The sequence below is a fragment of the Punica granatum genome, chromosome 2 (assembly GCF_007655135.1).
Source record: "Punica granatum isolate Tunisia-2019 chromosome 2, ASM765513v2, whole genome shotgun sequence".
NCBI classification, from domain to species: Eukaryota; Viridiplantae; Streptophyta; class Magnoliopsida; order Myrtales; family Lythraceae; genus Punica; species Punica granatum.
Window position 1 is genome coordinate 4,252,249 of NC_045128.1, and position 17,178 is coordinate 4,269,426.

At 40.0% G+C, this 17,178-nt stretch overlaps 3 protein-coding genes across 7 annotated transcripts; 1 reads left to right on the plus strand and 2 right to left on the minus strand.

Moving 5' to 3' along the window:
* Positions 1-1,731: 1,731 nt before the first annotated feature.
* Positions 1,732-5,186, minus strand: LOC116194158 (glycerate dehydrogenase). 2 transcript variants are annotated; one of them, XM_031522905.1, is made up of 13 exons: positions 4,993-5,185; positions 4,548-4,631; positions 4,258-4,398; positions 3,799-3,920; positions 3,581-3,662; positions 3,213-3,285; positions 3,026-3,117; positions 2,872-2,946; positions 2,678-2,785; positions 2,496-2,573; positions 2,312-2,356; positions 2,100-2,214; positions 1,736-2,000 (listed from the first exon to the last, which is right to left on the minus strand). In XM_031522905.1, the coding sequence occupies exons 1-13, from the start codon at positions 5,113-5,115 to the stop codon at positions 1,978-1,980; spliced, it is 1,161 nt and encodes a 386-aa protein (XP_031378765.1). In that variant the 5' UTR covers positions 5,116-5,185; the 3' UTR covers positions 1,736-1,977. The 2 variants fall into 2 exon arrangements, with proteins under 2 accessions (XP_031378766.1, XP_031378765.1); XM_031522906.1 differs by lacking the exon at positions 2,100-2,214 and having other exon boundaries at positions 1,732-2,000; positions 4,993-5,186.
* A 3,299-nt stretch (positions 5,187-8,485) lies between these two features.
* On the plus strand, positions 8,486-10,903 carry LOC116196094. The gene is made up of 2 exons (XM_031525635.1): positions 8,486-8,951; positions 9,817-10,903. The coding sequence occupies exons 1-2, from the start codon at positions 8,646-8,648 to the stop codon at positions 10,669-10,671; spliced, it is 1,161 nt and encodes a 386-aa protein (XP_031381495.1). The 5' UTR covers positions 8,486-8,645; the 3' UTR covers positions 10,672-10,903.
* Positions 10,904-10,987: 84 nt separating this feature from the next.
* On the minus strand, positions 10,988-14,135 carry LOC116196095 (CDP-diacylglycerol--inositol 3-phosphatidyltransferase 1-like). 4 transcript variants are annotated; one of them, XM_031525636.1, is made up of 11 exons: positions 13,980-14,135; positions 13,584-13,676; positions 13,413-13,497; positions 13,254-13,303; positions 12,662-12,701; positions 12,491-12,535; positions 12,152-12,217; positions 11,947-12,061; positions 11,752-11,808; positions 11,543-11,641; positions 10,988-11,343 (listed from the first exon to the last, which is right to left on the minus strand). In XM_031525636.1, the coding sequence occupies exons 1-11, from the start codon at positions 14,110-14,112 to the stop codon at positions 11,290-11,292; spliced, it is 837 nt and encodes a 278-aa protein (XP_031381496.1). In that variant the 5' UTR covers positions 14,113-14,135; the 3' UTR covers positions 10,988-11,289. The 4 variants fall into 4 exon arrangements, with proteins under 4 accessions (XP_031381496.1, XP_031381498.1, XP_031381499.1 ...); XM_031525638.1 differs by having other exon boundaries at positions 13,584-13,778; positions 13,980-14,106; XM_031525639.1 differs by having other exon boundaries at positions 13,584-13,707; positions 13,980-14,101.
* Between the last annotated feature and the right edge of the window lie 3,043 nt (positions 14,136-17,178).

The following is a 17,178-nucleotide window of genomic DNA, read 5'->3' on the forward strand; positions in this document are numbered from 1 at the left end:
CGTCATGATTCTCCCATAGAACAAATTCAGCCGAGCAGACAAAGCGAGGAAGAATTATAACAGAGAATGGTCACAAATCGAAAGAAATTGGAGGACATATTAGCCATGACTTGGGAATCTTCAGAGCATGTTATTCTACATATATTCCATATCCTGTATAATTCGTCATGATAATTTTAATCTTAATAGAATCTATCTATGCTTTTATAGGAAAGAACCCTCACGGTTCGTGGCACTGTTGATGGCATAGATAATACTTTTGGATGGTCCTACGATGCATGTGAGATATGCATGAGAAAACTTGAAAAAGAAGATCATAATTGTATGTGCAGATACCGCAACCGTACTGCAAAATACCCCATCTCCAGGTGAACTTTTCTTTCATTCAAAACATTCGAAGTGCTCATCTTTATCTTACAAAAATTATTATCAATGCAAATTCAAGATCCAACTGAATGTTTCATATTCAACGGGGCCTGCAGTCTTCACTATGTTTGATAGAGATGCTCAAAAATTACTTGGCGCTTCTGCAGTCGAGTTAATCGCTTCCCAGGATGGGAACTCTAATAAAGTTCCTACGGTGCTGCACAATATTTGTAATCGCACCCTCATTTTTGAGGAAAAAAAAAAAACTGACCCATTACAACCTGAAGGAAGGCAAAACTACACTGTCACAAGGACTTTTGCCCCAAAATGCCTTTACAGAAGAACGACACATTATCAATCAGATCAGCTCGGTAATTCTCATTCCGAAAATGTCTTGACAGATTAAAATGCTGCTTACAAGAAATATTGACTCTTGCAGGAACAATTCACTTCATCATCTCAAACCCATCCTCCTCTCACCATAAAAACTCCAATTAAGAAGGGTATATATAACAGCATCTCCTACTGGAATTTACATCCTATATTGGAAAACAATTATCATTTGCTTTCATTGTACGATGCTCGAACTGCAAGACAATTGGGATACGAAACCTCTACTGAAGAAGATCCAACCAACAAAGCTGGTGGAGATGGAGTACCAAGAAAAAACAAAAAACAAGTTGAAGAATAGTTGCATACAGAACTATCCGTCCGTCCAATTTGTCATTTATAAGGATTATATCATAGTAATAAATATGCTTTTCGAGGAACAGTGACAAGTTCTTCAATCGATCTATCAAGATCCTAGAATTTCATACACTATTCATTTTACCTCAAGCCTTCATGATACTTCCATATAATAATTAATTACTTTTTTTGGGTGGGTCATAATGGGAGCCACAGATAATAAAATCAATATTCCGAGGCCTTCACGTCGTAGTTTGTTGATGAACACCTTACAGTCATCGCATCAACATGGTGCACATGATCTAATATTCTCAAAGCATGTGATTTAATATTCTCCAAGGGGTACGTGAAGTTTGAAATGTCATGGAGTGGAAAAAAGTGATTATGTCATAAAAATTTCAATCCAAGATCAAAATGGACATTCTCAACATAGAAATACTTGACTGATTTTATGCACGTAAGGTTAACGACTTTAAGTAGCCATCTTTAGAGACATGCATTTTATATATACTTATGTCAGTAGAAGTTTCTTGGATACACAGGTAATATTTTTGTCTTTATAATTGTTGTATTTTATCTTAAATTACTTACCCTTTAATTTATAAATTGTTTTTCGCTATGATGAAATACATTATTAGATCAACTAGAGCATTGATTTTAGTGAGCTCCATGACGATTTACGTTAATAAATGAAAGAGCCACAGCAGCAAAGCTCCGTATGCTCATACATAGATATCGATATAAAGAGTGTACACCCACCGCTCCCATTCATTGTGCACAGTAAAAGGTTTCTATACACATTCATCAGCTCATATGATTAATCCAACGCAATGATACAAACGTCCGTCGCACAAACTCTCATCCAGCATGATCGCATCCCCGGACATTCCTTTATAAATTAGTCTTTCACGTGATTCGGATCTCTCATAACTTTGAAACAGGTAAGCCTGTGATGAAGAAGGAAACCGTTAATGTACTAAAAAGATCGGCGTGAATATCATTTAACACTGCAGGTAGCACGTAGGAAGCATTGGAAATAATCTTACCCAAGGCCTTGGCATTGACAATGCTCGGGCTTGCTGCCGGAGGCAGAGCTTTTTCATTGAGAAACGGTTCTACCCTGTTCGGGTCGGACCAGATAGGGTACCCTTTGATTTTTCCCTATAAAATTATCGAGAATAAAAAACTTCTCACTCCGTGTTTCATTTTGTGACTCCTAGATTTGTTAAGCGAAATCGATTCAGCATTCGAGGCTTACCAGGACATTGAGGGCAGCTAATGTTGCCATACCTTCGCGAGTCCACTGCACATATACCGAAATGAAGATCATAAATAACTTGGTTAAAAATTATTGGATGCTCTTGAAAACGAGTCATTTGTCACAACCGTGCACCATGATCCGGAATGCAAGAACAAGAACAGCGTGGAGATGGCAGCAATACCTTGGAAGCAGAAGCAATGTGCGGGACCACGATGGCGTTCTTCATCTCAGCTAGCCCGGGTTTCATGTAAGGCTCATCCTGAGGCATGTGAATTCCAGACGAATCATTAGCTTTTCTATTAAAAGAACACACCAATGATGCTTGCTGATATACTTTTAGGCAGGATGGGGAAGTTCTGATACCTCGAAGACATCAAGACCAACTCGGAACATGGGATTCTCTCTTAGATGCTCCACAAGGGCTACCTCATCAATCACTGGTCCCCGGCTGCAGTTCACAAGAATGGCTTCCTGCAGAAATTATGCTGCTTTCACTCAAGCACATGGAGTGGCAGAGGGATTGAGAACGTTAATTTCGATTATTCAATATGTATCACCTTCTTCATTGTAGCTAGGCTTTCCTTGTTGATCAGATGATAAGTCGTCTTGTCCAACACCGGGTGAAGACTTATCTACATAAAGATAGAAAAGATTTGACTACTTAACAAACAAAGAATGTTATTCCAAAGGATCAGTAGATTGGTTACCCACCAAGTCTGCTTCTCGGAGCACTTCATCCATCGAGCTGGCTCGTTTCCAAGTCACCGGTTGTTCACCATTGGCTTTGAGGAATTGACCATAAGCTGCAGGAGTGGGGCATGTTAGTAGCATGATCAAAGAGCAGCTGTTAGCTCGTAAAAGTATATTACAAGCTGCATTGATCTATTATATTACGTGCCTGTAACGAACTTTTCAAGACGGGTCGCCTGGTAAATATCATAGTATATGAGGTTCATCTTGAACCCTTCAACCTGTTGCAGCAGATCATGTCAATTTAGACAAAAGTAAAAACAACAGAGAATAGGAGAAAGTCTTTTGGTCATTTGACAAAAAATAAAAAATAAAAATGAAGTATGTCCAATGGAAGATTCTCAGGCAGACTGCCCCAAAAGACTGCTTTTGATCCATCATCACTCAATCGATGAGACTGACTCAATGTCATATTTTCCCGAGTATCGAAATACAGTAGAAACCAATTCAAAACAAGGAACCGTGTCATAGACCCTGAAATATGAGGTAGAAAATAGGTGCGTAGATAAACCATACCATCATTCTTGCATATGCCGATCCAATACGACCAGCTCCAATGACCCCTACTGTCTGTCCTTTCAGCAGATTCCCAACAAATCTACACAACAAACAACCGCATTACATGGTGTTTCGAGGTAGATCACTAGGAAGCCTCACTTTTGATGCTTCTTTCAGAAAACATTGTATCTCTCGTACAACAGAAAGAATCCACACTATGGTGTTGATGAGCTTACAGATGAGGCAGCCATCCATCATACAATCCTGCCCTCATGAACTCATCTGCCTCGACAATTCGTCTAGCAGCTGCCACAGACAGCGAAGCTGCTAGCTCTGCTGTTGTTTCTGTCAGCACACCCTAATCAGAACAAGAAAAAAAATCAATACATAGATCGATATGCCAGCACAGAAATAAAGGATAAACCAACTCAAATTCACAAAGTAAACAGCTTATTATTATGACGTATTCACCCGGAAGCAGTTAAAGTCATTTCAGGTGATAAATTTTCAAATATTTATCATGTGAGAAGACATCAGAATGTCGGTGCTGTTTAGCATGACTCGGAAATTGTAAGTTTAAGCCATCAATCTGATCGCAATCTTTTACATTAAAATCAACTCGTTTCTCAGCCGGTAGATTCCTGGACGGCACTGTTATGATGCAATAGCAAGAGAAAAGGTAGAGAGAAACTTACAGGAGTGTTTCCAACAGCAACGCCATACTTGTTAGCAGCATTCACATCCACATTGTTGTAACCAACAGCCATGTTGCTGAAAGCTTTCCCGCCTGCCCTGCTCAGTGCCGAGAACAGAGTCTCCCCCCAGTCTTCTGTCAACTGCAAAACTCGACCCAGGACACGAGAACCCCATTTTATAGTCAGGATGAAGGAGATCATTCCACAAGAACATTCCCTCAGACAGACAGGCAAATTATCATTACTTTCGAGGTAAGTCAGTAGGATGTTCTCAGGATTCTCATATATACCTGTCCAATGACTCCATCGCACTTGTCCCCAATCAGCGCGAGGATGTCCTCGACAGACAGAATGGTCTTCTTCTGCGTGCATATCTGAAACACAAACAAAAAAAAAAAAGACAAGCCGTTTCCTTCAGAACTCCTACCATCAATCCTAACCGCATTGATGCACTTCCAATACTTCCTTTTCACTTCATCGAAATTTCACCATCTTTAGGATGCTTTCATTGTTAGTACCGATCATCTGATACGCTGATCGGAGCGAAGCATTCAATTCAGGTCCTAATATTCCTGATCATTGTAAACTCCATTTGATATTATCTGCTCTCTCTTAGTAATCGATCTGTATTTTTCAAGCACTGATCCGATAACATCCCCCGATCATATGATCATACATGGACACCTATAACGAAGTTTTCCATCTTAAGATGACAAGGATTCTTGTTAAGGTTACCTCGACCCGACAGTCCTGTTCGATCAAGAGGTTGATCCACCGAGTCCCGGGCATGGGCTTCGTGCTCACAACCCTGTATTTCCCGTTCGGGTTCCACACCTCGATCGCCACCGGCTTCGCCATTGGAGCTGTCGACCCACACTCTCACTCACTCACTGATTTCACTGACTTTCCCAGTTAGTTACTTGGCGCGCCCTGGAATAGGAGCTTATATTCGTCCTTATTATCCTGTGCTGCGCGGAGCATACTAATACCGTGGTGCTCCACTTGATCAGAGTCGTTGATTGTGAAGACAGGGGAGAATGTGCGGTGATGCGGGGACTCTGGGGATGATTGGTGGCTGGGGAGTTATCTGAAACGTGTGACTGATGCGGGAGCAGTGCTCACAGGAGATTCTAAGCCTCACGTTGGGCACGAGATAGGATGTGAGCTGAGCTCACGAGAGGGCGCCACGTGTCTTTGCTCTTTATCCTCCATGTCGCCAATCAGAGCCGTCCACGTGGTGATGATTACGTGGCAGATTGGTGCGTTTAACTGGAGTCGGGCCATGGGCCTAAGCCTCAATATCGTCCAGGACGTGGGCTGGGCCTGGAGCTAATAGAAGACCATGGGCCCTGGAGCAGAGGCCCGGTAGCATTGGCCCCTGGGAGCGTGGCAGGCACGAGGAGGTTTGTGGGCTCCACGTGTCGGACTTGGGCTGGCATAAGCCTGCGGGTCACTCCTATCAAGTGTTGGTTTGGTGGACCACATTGCGATAAGTCGGGGAAGGGCCCCCACGTTCCTACTTTACAACCCCCAAAACCATCCAAAATTTCAAATCAAAGAGGAAAAAATGAAAATGAAAAAAAAAAGAGTAAAATGGACGTGAATTGATTCAAGTGATTCGGCATTTATTTTCTTTAAGTAATATCTCGAGTTAAGTTCTGTAAATAGAGAAAATTCACGCTGAAATTTTTTTAACATTTAATAGACCGATTTAACTGAAATTAAATTTGTTGAAATTTATTGAATTTTTCAATATTAAGGTGTGCGCCGAAAATGCACAAAAGGTCCAAAGAAGTTGCTGACCACTTTGGGCCCACTTCTACCGGCCAACTCCACCAACTTCGCTTCTCAATGACCGTGAATAAAATGGGGAATTGCTAATTCCACCTTAAGAATTGTTCGTAGAAACTTCATGTGTATTTTTCAAGGAAAAAAGATTATCTATATATATTCAAGGAAAAAAATCTTTTTATCTATGATATAATATAATATATGAGAATGTTTATCGCATACACCACCGGTAGATTTTCTACGAATATAACATTGATTACGCAAAATATTTTTAAATATACCAGGAAATAATCAATAAAAAATCAATGAAAAATTAATCCCCATCAGTAATCGCAATTTTATTTATTAATGTTATATGACATGATGTTTAATGGATAGATTGCAAAAGCAAGGATAGCGTAGAGAAGCTCCCGGACTAAACTATAAAGGAAAATAAACAAATTCAAAAAACTAAAACTAAAAAATAATAGTTACTCGATATCTTTTAATTAAGGCAATTAAAATATTGGCTTAAACTTATAGCGATGACGGTTTCTACGAAAAAAATAATCAGATTGGGTATATATATTCAGTTAGCGCATTATAAGATATATGTAGAGTGAGAGCCCACTGAAGTGTGTCTTATATAATGAGCGACTATACCTCTAAAATATTTACCCTCCTAATTTATATCTATCTAGGAAAATATCACAATAGATATTCTCAAATATTTCATCATCTTATATCCCTTTCTACATAAACCTCATCATGTATGATATTTAATTCCAAGGTACATTATTAAATATCAAGCGTAGAGTATGACTTAAACATCGGAGGAGAAAATCGAGACACTCCTAGATCTCTCTTACTTGCAGGTAGCGAGTGACAGTCGAGAATGGATACAACGGAGGTCGAGCAAGAAATCACATGGATTACGGAGTGCGAAGACCCATCGAAATTCATGATACCAATTCAAACTCCATCTTAAAGCATATCAGAATCGTGGGAATTTCTTTTATTAATATAGGCAGCAAGTTCATGCATCGTGGAGTGGACCATATTAATTAAATCTATTTTAATTAGTGAAAACATTGGAAAATTGAATATTCGTTTAATGGCTGAATTAGGGAATGCAAACGTGTATCTCAGAAAGCCGCTCGTTTATTAGTAGAGAGTCCAGCGACCCTTTCAAAGTTGAAATTAAAAGTATTTGACGTGGCCAAACAACAACGAAAAGGAAGAAAATGATGTGAACGTCAAAGTCCACATTGATCTATCTATTCTTTGTCATTGTAGTTGGCACGTAATTTAATTTTAATTTTCTATTTAAGACGTAAGGGACCGTCTTATAATTTTAAAAATTTTACACGATCAATATGCATGGTACTTTTTTTTTTTCCTTTTTCCCATCACGGAGACAAAAATATGTGAATCGATTGTATTTCTTCACAGAGTATTTGGCGCAACGAGTGACCTCCGCTTTGATGGGTGAGACCATTTTCTTGTGCTTGTCTTTAATGTTAAAGCAACATCATGTGAAATTGAAGCTCCTCCAATTTCAATCCCATGCCCTGGCGAACGTTTTATGTGTATGTATCTGTGCCATTAATGTTCCTAAATACTAAATACTTCCGGGTATGTACACAGGACTCATGATTCGAATTTCGATAGTTAAAATCAAAATCTCGAACAAAAAACGAAAAAAAAAAAAACTTAGAATTAGTGAAGATTTTTGGATATGATAATATTGTCCGTTGAATGATTAAAATGTCATTATAAGATAGTTTATCATGCGAATTTACATAATCTTAACTAAACATTATTAATAAAGTAGTAAATTTATTTTTTTCCCCAATTTAAGAAAAACTATTTAGTTCATTATTCCTTTAAAAAATTCTTCTAAAAATTGAATATGGCCCCAGAAAAGGTTAAAAATGGAAATTTCTTCATGAACGTTTTCTATTTATTGTGAATGTCGTCGTTGATATTCTTAATTAGAAAAAAGAGGTGCTCACTGACATGGAAGGTCATATATCCACCCTCTGTCAATCCTCATTTTAATTTTAATGGAGGATGGCCACCAACATAGGATGGGATTGGAGAAGCCCATTTACGAAGACGAGTCTTCGTTTTTGTGACAATATGTCAAGTTATTTTATTAATCATTTGAATCGAGATAAATACATAAGCTCTAAACTGAATAAATATATGTCGTCTCACTATTGTCGTCAGTAAATCTCCTTGTCGACTTTAGACTAGCAAAGAATGATTAATTAATGTATCAATTCCTTTTTGGAGTTTTATATGTTTTCTAATATTGGGTAAGAAAATAAATTATTTTCCAGATCGAGCAAGAAGAAATACATTTTTCTATAATCAGTTTAAGTTATTTTATTTTATTTTATACTAAAGAAAAAAAAAGGACCAATAACAAGAAAACATAAAGGGGGAAAAAGAAGACGACTTTATCCTTATAGGCTCAACTCAAACTCTCATCTTCATCTTCTTCGTCGCCTCGGCGAGGAAAAATCCTTCCTTTCTTCCTACTCTCTGCTCCGACCACACTCCACCGGATTGCAGTGAGAGAGAGAGAGAGAGAGAGAGAGAGATAGCGGCCAATGGAACGGCTTCTATCCTCCTCCTCTTCTTCCCTGCTCCCCTCCCGAGTTCTCCGGAAACCCCACTCTCCCTTCCCCTCCCGCCTCGGTCGCGCCGACTCGCCCACGCTGGCCCCCTCCCGGACCGAGCCTAGGCGGGTCGGACCCGTATCCTGCAGCCACAAGCAGCCGCCGCCCCCCAAGAACCCCAAATCTCTGGAGAAGCCGCCGCCTTTGTGGACTCGCCGGGTTGACTCGCCTCCTGAATCGGTGTCCACCTCCCAATTTCCCAAGCATAATGCCGCCGGAGGCTCCCGGCAGCGCAAGGTATTGAATTATGGTAATTCCGAGGTTATTAATTGATGGACAGAATCACGACCGGATTTCATAGAGATTAGGATACTATGTTTGTATAGTAATATATCATAACTATACATATATCCTTATCTCCTATCCTATCCTAATCCTGATGAAATCTGGTCATAATTCTGTCTATTAAGATTCGTGGTTGTCCTTGATTCTATGTGGGATTTTTTGGACAATTATCAAGCCAATTAGTTTCGTTGTTTTGGCTAGAAGAGGATTTCTCCTAGGTTTTGGATAGATTCTGAGGTGACAGGATGATATTTGAATGTTTACGAGATTAATTTTTCGGATGAAATTTCGAGTTTCTTTTTCCCCAACTATTTGGTACGTCAAAATTCGAATAGCTCAAAATGTTCTCCGGGTCGGTAGAAAAGCCATTGCAGGTATTAGGATTGCAAGGATGGAATGCCTTATGGATTAGAACTGTGAGTGTTGGGATTCTTGACTTTCACTTAGTCGGTGGCAATTGAAGCATATGCATTTATGAGCTCGATTTTGGCACGGTAGAGATTCTGATCATATTCAGATGAATCGGAACATATAGTGCTGATGACAGTCTGAGAGTAGATTTAAGCATTTCTGGATGCAATATCGTATGCGTTTTTCCTTGCATTCTCTTGTCAATGAACATCAGCATCATAATATCGGCATAGATATTCTCTAGCCTTACCTGTTCATATGTAGAAGCTGATGTTTTGTTCTTTCTATTAACTACAACCTTTGGAGTGTTCATTGTAGAATAGGAAACATGTTAGTTTTAAGTTCTCGAGCTTTATATTTCGTTGCACATCATAAAGCACAAGAGCTAACCTCAAATACATCTCAGGCAATCTTCTCTGGGACATGCGTGCTGCTTTCTGCACTTGTTGTGGCCATAATTCACCCACTCTTTGCATCACCGGCCTTTGCAACCTTCCAGAATGCAGCAAAGACAGGTGGGCCTGCTGCAGCCGCAGCTGTTGGGAGGAGCCTCCTCCGCACTGAGCTCCTTACTAGTGCTTGGACAGGCTTCTTTGCAGGCTGCCTGCACACACTTTCAGGGCCCGACCACCTGGCAGCCCTGGCACCCCTCTCAATTGGGAGGACCAAAATGGAGAGTGCTGCTGTGGGGGCCCTTTGGGGCTGTGGTCACGACGCAGGACAGGTGATCTTTGGTCTTTTGTTCCTCCTGCTCAAGGACCGCCTCCACATTGAGGTGATCCGAACTTGGGGGACCAGGGTTGTGGGGCTGACCCTCCTTGCGATCGGAGCAATGGGGATTCGGGAAGCCTCCGAAGTCCCCACCCCTTGTGTCGCCTTGGAGAATGGTGAGTGTGATGTCAGTATGTATGAAGCCCTAGAGAGCTCAGTAGTTGGTGGTCAGAAAAAGAAGAAGAAGGTCGGGTTTGCAACTTTTGCCACGGGAATTGTCCATGGGTTGCAGCCGGATGCACTCATGATAATTTTGCCTGCTCTAGCGCTGCCTTCCCGAGTGGCAGGAGCTGCTTTCCTGGTGATGTTCTTGGTTGGGACAGTTGTTGCCATGGGGAGTTACACGGTGTTCATCGGCTCATGCAGTGAGGCACTAAAGGAGAGGGTGCCAAGAATTACTGAGAAGCTCACTTGGGCTTCATCACTTGTGGCGATTGGGCTCGGGTTAGCAATCTTCATTAGCCAGTTGTTTGGGTACAGCCTGTACTAATCTTGAGATTTTATGTTGCAGTAGTTATTTAGACAAATCTGAGAAGGGTTATGATTTGTTTTCGGCGGAAATTCATAATTTGCAGGGTCTTAAGGCATATTATCATCTTCATTTAGTGGTTATGATGTTAGTATAGAGGGAAATATCATTTGATGTTGATGGTCTTTGTCATCTTTCTATTATCATGTAAGTTACGATGTTCTTTAACCCCAAATTATTCGTTTGTTTGAAATCTCGTATTTAATGACAATTGGGAATGGACCTGAGACTTGGATATGAAGTCGCAGATACCGGAAGTTGAAGAAGAAATGCTCCGAGAATAAATTACTTCGGCTCTTGGCATTTAGAAGAGAGATGCTATTAGCGATACAAAAGATCACCGTTCAAAAGGAGAATTTACTAAAATAAGACAGAACATCACCGTTCATTAGTTTCATGACAACCTAACTGTATAAATATACATAGGGGGAGAAGAAGGAATACATATAATATAAGCTCGAAAGGTGTAGAACACTACACAGGTTTCATCCAAAAGTTCTGTCACGGGAAACTTGAGCATTAAGTGTCCGATGGTTGACGGCTAGTCACTGGAACCTGATTTCACCACATGAACCGGAGCTAAGCCTTCTTGGCAATGTCATAGAGCACACAAACATCAGCTGCTGTCTTCATCTGTAAATCGTACCAATGAGGTATTTTAGATGAAGGAATGCGGATGGAGGAGAATCAGACATTGAACAAAGAAAAAAGTGGAAGCACCCCATGCTAATCAATTAATAGAAGTCGTACATTGAACTAAGTTCTGATGTGCCAAACTCTACAGGAGTATTCACAAACAGTATAATGTTTGGCATAAAGTGTTAAACTATACCTGTATAACGTTGACGGCTTGTTTTATAGTCCATCCAAACAGACTTACGACCAGTAGAAACGAGAGGGCTGAGCATCGTTTCACAGAACTCACCAGTACCTGAAATTTAACAAAGATAAACAAGCCAGGATGACCAGAGAGATTCGTCTATCTTCCAAGACCGAGAATACATTTAGGAGGGAAAAAAGGTGCCTAAGACTCGGCCATACATCTGTTAAATTTTCGGAATTTTTTTCTGCCAACAGAAATAAAGCGATGTAGAGAACCTGCGCAAACAGGAGATAATGAATCAAGGAACTGTGAAAAAGGAGGGGATTTGTTTAATACATGAACAGATGCATGCATCTGATACATGCGTGTATCCTAGAATTTCCTTGAAGATGAAAAAAGGATTGTGCACTTACCTCACATGCCACACAACAGTATGCCATAAATGGTCTGTATCCATAGTATAGTTTGAAGAGCCAGCTCGTGCTGTCTTTCACATCCTTATGACTAACCTTGCCCGACAAGAAAGTACTGCATTTTAAGTATTCCGCATAAGTGAGATCTCATACGTCTAGTAACATCTTTGTTGAATAAATAATTCAATCTGCAATTGAAGAATACCTGTACATCTGGAACCAGTGGCTTGCAATATCTAAGGCGAGCAATAACAAGAAAATCATGCCAGGCCTGCACAGTAACAGAAGTTCCACTAAAACACTCAAATGCTCATACCAAATGGCAAATGCCTTAACAAGGATTATTGAGAAGGGCGAAGCTAACAGGATGCCTTCAAGGCACTTATTAAGAACCGTTTCATAGTATGTGTAATGAATGTCTTGGTACGTACATACCGGCAAATACTTAGCTTAGCCTACCCTAAGGACAAGAACAAGTGGTGGAAAGGGGAAAGGAGCCCCGGGGGGGGGGGGGTGTTGGTGGCGGGTGTGTTTGGGTGTTTACCTGTATACGTTGGACAGAATTACCAGAAGACAAGCTGTGCTTATCCTGCAAAGTAAGTAAAAGATATAAAACATGCTAAGGAAGCATCTTAAATTAAATAAAATTAAAAATAAGGAAATGACATGAGAAAGAGGAAAATGAAACTTTGGGCGTGATATTTAAAGAATCGACCTGTCTGTTACCATGTCCAGGACAGCTCCGAAGGTTGAAACTGGACATGAAGGGAAATGTAGAATCAGATGCGGAAGCCTAAAAGCAGGTCTAAGACTAGTCCACTAGCTTACTACTCAGCCAGTGGAATAATACTCATCAAGCAATTTAGCCAAAAGAATCGGTGTCTAAAAAAGAGAGGTCAAATAATAAATTTGAGAGTTTGCCTTTATATCCAGAAATGAATGGAGTTTCCAAAGGCAGAAAAATAATAATCCATGAGTAACCTTCCTTTTTCTATCCTTGAAAACACATAGAATCTATAATCATAATCTAAGACGGTTCACGTTGAGAGTAGAGAGCAAAAAGCCAGGTAGACATCACTAGAGTAGGACTGCTTCCGCTCGATTGAAGACCAAACAGTTCGCTAAGAATTTAAAACCATCTGGATCGATACATTTAACTCTATCAGTGGATATATACACCATGAGAGCTTTTCTTATAATATAGCAGCTGGAAGTTCGTCTCATTTGTAAGTAGTATGCATACCGAAAAAGAACGTTAGCCAACAATTTTGTACACTAAAAAGGAATGATCACTAAGGATACTGTACCTTGATTAAATCTGCGAGCACACCAACCATCAATGCCATCAAAGACAAAGCTGAGGGAACAAAACAGCAGCAGTACTCAAAATTATTGTCGAACAAAGCGTACATAGAGAGGGTGGGAAGACAAAAAAGAAAACATAAACTTGGAAATATCGACCGAACCTTAAGAAGTACAGAACAGAGAAAAGTCTCTTGTTGGAAAAGCATACACCAAAAGCAACACAGTTCATGAGCACTCTCAAGTACCCTGCAGCCAATTCGGAACTATAACATAAAGAGCTCCTCAAATTACCAAACGCACATGAAATCAACCAAACTGATGAATAGACCCACCAATCACATTGGGAATGTACAGATAAACCGACAACATCGGCGGACTCGGGCGCGACTCTTTAGCCATTGAAACTTCTGTATTTTTCCACTGCCCTGTATCACCGTCAGTCCATTATGCCTCTGCCTAGGGAGTCAGCAAAATACCGGCATAACAACAAATCGCCGCTTCAAAGGCCATATAAGGACCACGCAAAACTGTCAATGATGCGAAATAAGATTTCCGCCATTGAAGAAGCTCAGGAAGACGGAGGAGCACGCAAGGAGAAAGGGAATCAGAACCGTGACTGATACGGAATCGCCTCCGATGGGAAGCGAAGAAGATGAGCTGTGATGATTGAAGCTCCGAGAATTTCATGGAACAGCACAGACACGGAGAGGGAAAGAGAGGGAGAGAACCTGTGGAAGAGAGAGCAAGCGGTGAGCTCCGTCCGGCGAAGCCCTCAGCCACTCCGCTGCGTCGCCTTCGGGTCCTTTCGGCTTTCTCCGGCGCCTTCTTCTCTTGTCCCTCCCTCCGGTGCGTAATTCCCATTATTTGCACACAAACCCCCAGCGAAAAACTATAATCTTTTTCTCCAATGCCCCTGAGAATTAATCAATGCTCAGTGGAGTCCTTCAACTCCTATCGCAGATGACATTTTCCCCCTCGCAAGGGTCTGTTTTTAACTATTACTAGGAGGTGTACTATTCGAGAATCAAGATCGAGTTAGATCGGATACCACCTGATCGTCGAACCATAAATAAATAAATAAGCAAGCTCATGCTAATTAGAAAAGGGATATTGGAATTGCATTTAACTAGTCGTATATTATGAATTTAACACGTACAACACTTGTTCATTTTTTAACTTAGAAATTATATGTATGAGAATTACGTACTTTATCGAATCAGATAGGATACCTTGGCTAACCTACACAGAAACCCTGATCATCAAGCCGCAAAGGCATCGGCCAAAATCGAGAAATGGACTGACCAAGAGCTATATACTCTTGCCTTGCCGGTCACGTTGTTCATTGATATAGAGTTTGCAATAGTAGGAAGGGACACACAGTACGTACATTTATTGGTCGTTTGATCTGTTCTGAGATCAGACGCTTCCTCTTTCATTTAGCCGAGAAAAGAAGCCCGGCCCATCGACACAGTGAGATGGGCCAATCCAAACCTTTGCCTTCGGGGCCCACTGAAACCCATGAAAATACAACAATTCCTTTTTAGGGTCCCAAAAAAAAATTTAAAAAAACAACAAAATGTATAATTCCATTTTCACCCTGATTATGATTATATTCTTGGTGAAAAATGGGATTTGGATTGTTTGTGCATAAGCTTTAATACTTCCATAATTTTGACCGGCATAACTACCCTTATAAGACAATCAACACCAGTGTGGGTTCAACATAAATAAAGTCATCGGAGTCAAGCTTTTGCCTCTAGAAAACAATTACCCTCACATGGGAAAGAAAAAAGAAAAGCATTTTCATGTTCCAATGTTGAATCAACCTTGCGCATTCGATGGAACCAATTAGGGACGGAGCCTGAAATTCTGTTAGAGGGAGCAATCTTATAGTATACACTATTTTTATCATATAAAAAGTGTCAAGATAAATCAAAATTTATTATATTTAAAAAGAAAATTTACTAATATTCGAGATCTAGATGAGTAATTTTATAATAATTTTTTTAAAAATAATAGCAAAGGTAATTTTTTGTTAGTCACATAGGTTATATGACTATAAGTTAATATCTTTAAATTATTAGAACTCGTATGAAAATTATGTGGTAAAATAAAACAATAAAATTTTTAGGGTCAATTCCTCCGGAATAGTTCGGTTTCTAGTATGACCATCACCTAAACAAGAGATGACGAAAGATCCTTCGCACATCGCTGAATATGGATTAATTGTGTCAAGCAAGCACGTGATGGGTGAAATTGTTATGGCCGTTTCGCTGGTTTCAACCCTGTAAATAATCATACTAACCAATCCATCACGAGTCAGTAAATAACAACTCTGGCCCAATGTGCAAACATTTTTCTTCTTCTTTTTTTTTCTTTTTTATTCCCGAAAAATCGAAAATATGACGTGGAGAATCTGCATGAACAGATCCCGTCCACGTCATCACCAGGGCCCAAGTCGGGACATAGTGTTCCGTACAGTGGGGGGGGGGGAGAGAGAGAGAGATACCGTGTAACGCCAGCAAAGACAACCCAATCCGGCAGAGGTCCAGTCAAAAAAGCGAGCGGCAGAGACGGTCGTTGGCGTGACGTGGGCCCCCGTCAGAGCGGGAAATGTCGCCAGAAGCGTCGGATCGGAGAGTGGGCCCCCCACCCCCATCGGAGCGGAGAATAGTAGAGTAGACGGGGAGTGTACGGACAGGGAGAGTGTGCTTGGCGGAAAATAAGGAAACAGTGCGGGTGGGGAAACGGTGGAAAGGGAAATCTATCTGCCTTTGTACGAATGGAATACCAAATCCAAAAGCCCTGCGTAGTTGTGTCTTGTTCTCCACCAGATTTGATTGGGATTTTCGCGGAAAGGAATGAAAATGGAAAATGTCCATCTGCTGATTTTTCCACGAAATAATATGAAAACGCTTCCTCAATCTTGATGCAAAATCTAGTATTTTTTTTCTGGCTTATATACTTCGCTGTGTAGACATTTGCGATCGTCTAGATATCTCGGGATAAGTCATCATGACGTGATATTCGCACGCGGTGGGAGACTAATCCAAGGATTTCATGTTTTACGTGACAATAACGGTCTAATTCAGGCTAATGTTGATGTGAGTAAGGTAATGAAAGAGGTAACACCGGTCATGTACCACTTACAAATTGATTGTCAACATATCAATTCTAACTCTTGAAATTTTTTACGATCCTATGTTTTTAATTTCTGGGGGAGGCAATTCACCAAAACAGTTCTATATATGAATATTACGGTTGACTCAATACTATAGATCGTGTAACTTTAAAGTGAGACTTGATATAAAATTTGAAAAATTAATTTAGCGCTCCAACCAAAACTTTTCTCCACAGAATCGATGTCTAAAAACTAGAGTAAATTAACAATTTGTCTCTCAAGATATCGATGTTATATCAAATTTGACCTTGAGAAAATTTTTACATAAATTTTGACATTGACCTCTTAAATGTATATCATATTGCCACTTTTGTCTATTTGCCGTTAAAAATTCGACGGAACCTTATGACGAAATGGACAATATGATGTTCATTTAATATGTCAACATCAAAATTAATGTAAAAAAAGTAAAAAATAATGCTATATCAGATATTTTCATCCACTATTAGACGGCAGGCAAACGAAATGAGTCATCTGATGTATACTTAATCTGTCAATGTCCAATTTGATGTAAAAAGAAATTTTAAAGTCTGATGTGATGTAATATCAATCTCTCCAATAGTAAATTGTTAGTTTACTCCTAAGACTATCAAAACTAATGTATGGCAAATTTTACCTCCGTAAGGATTATAATTTACGTTAGCCCGCATAAAAACATTACATAAGAAGAGAACTATAATCCTTTTTATAATTAAAAAATGATGATTCGCCATTTTTTTTCCCTAGAAATTCAATCACGACCACCA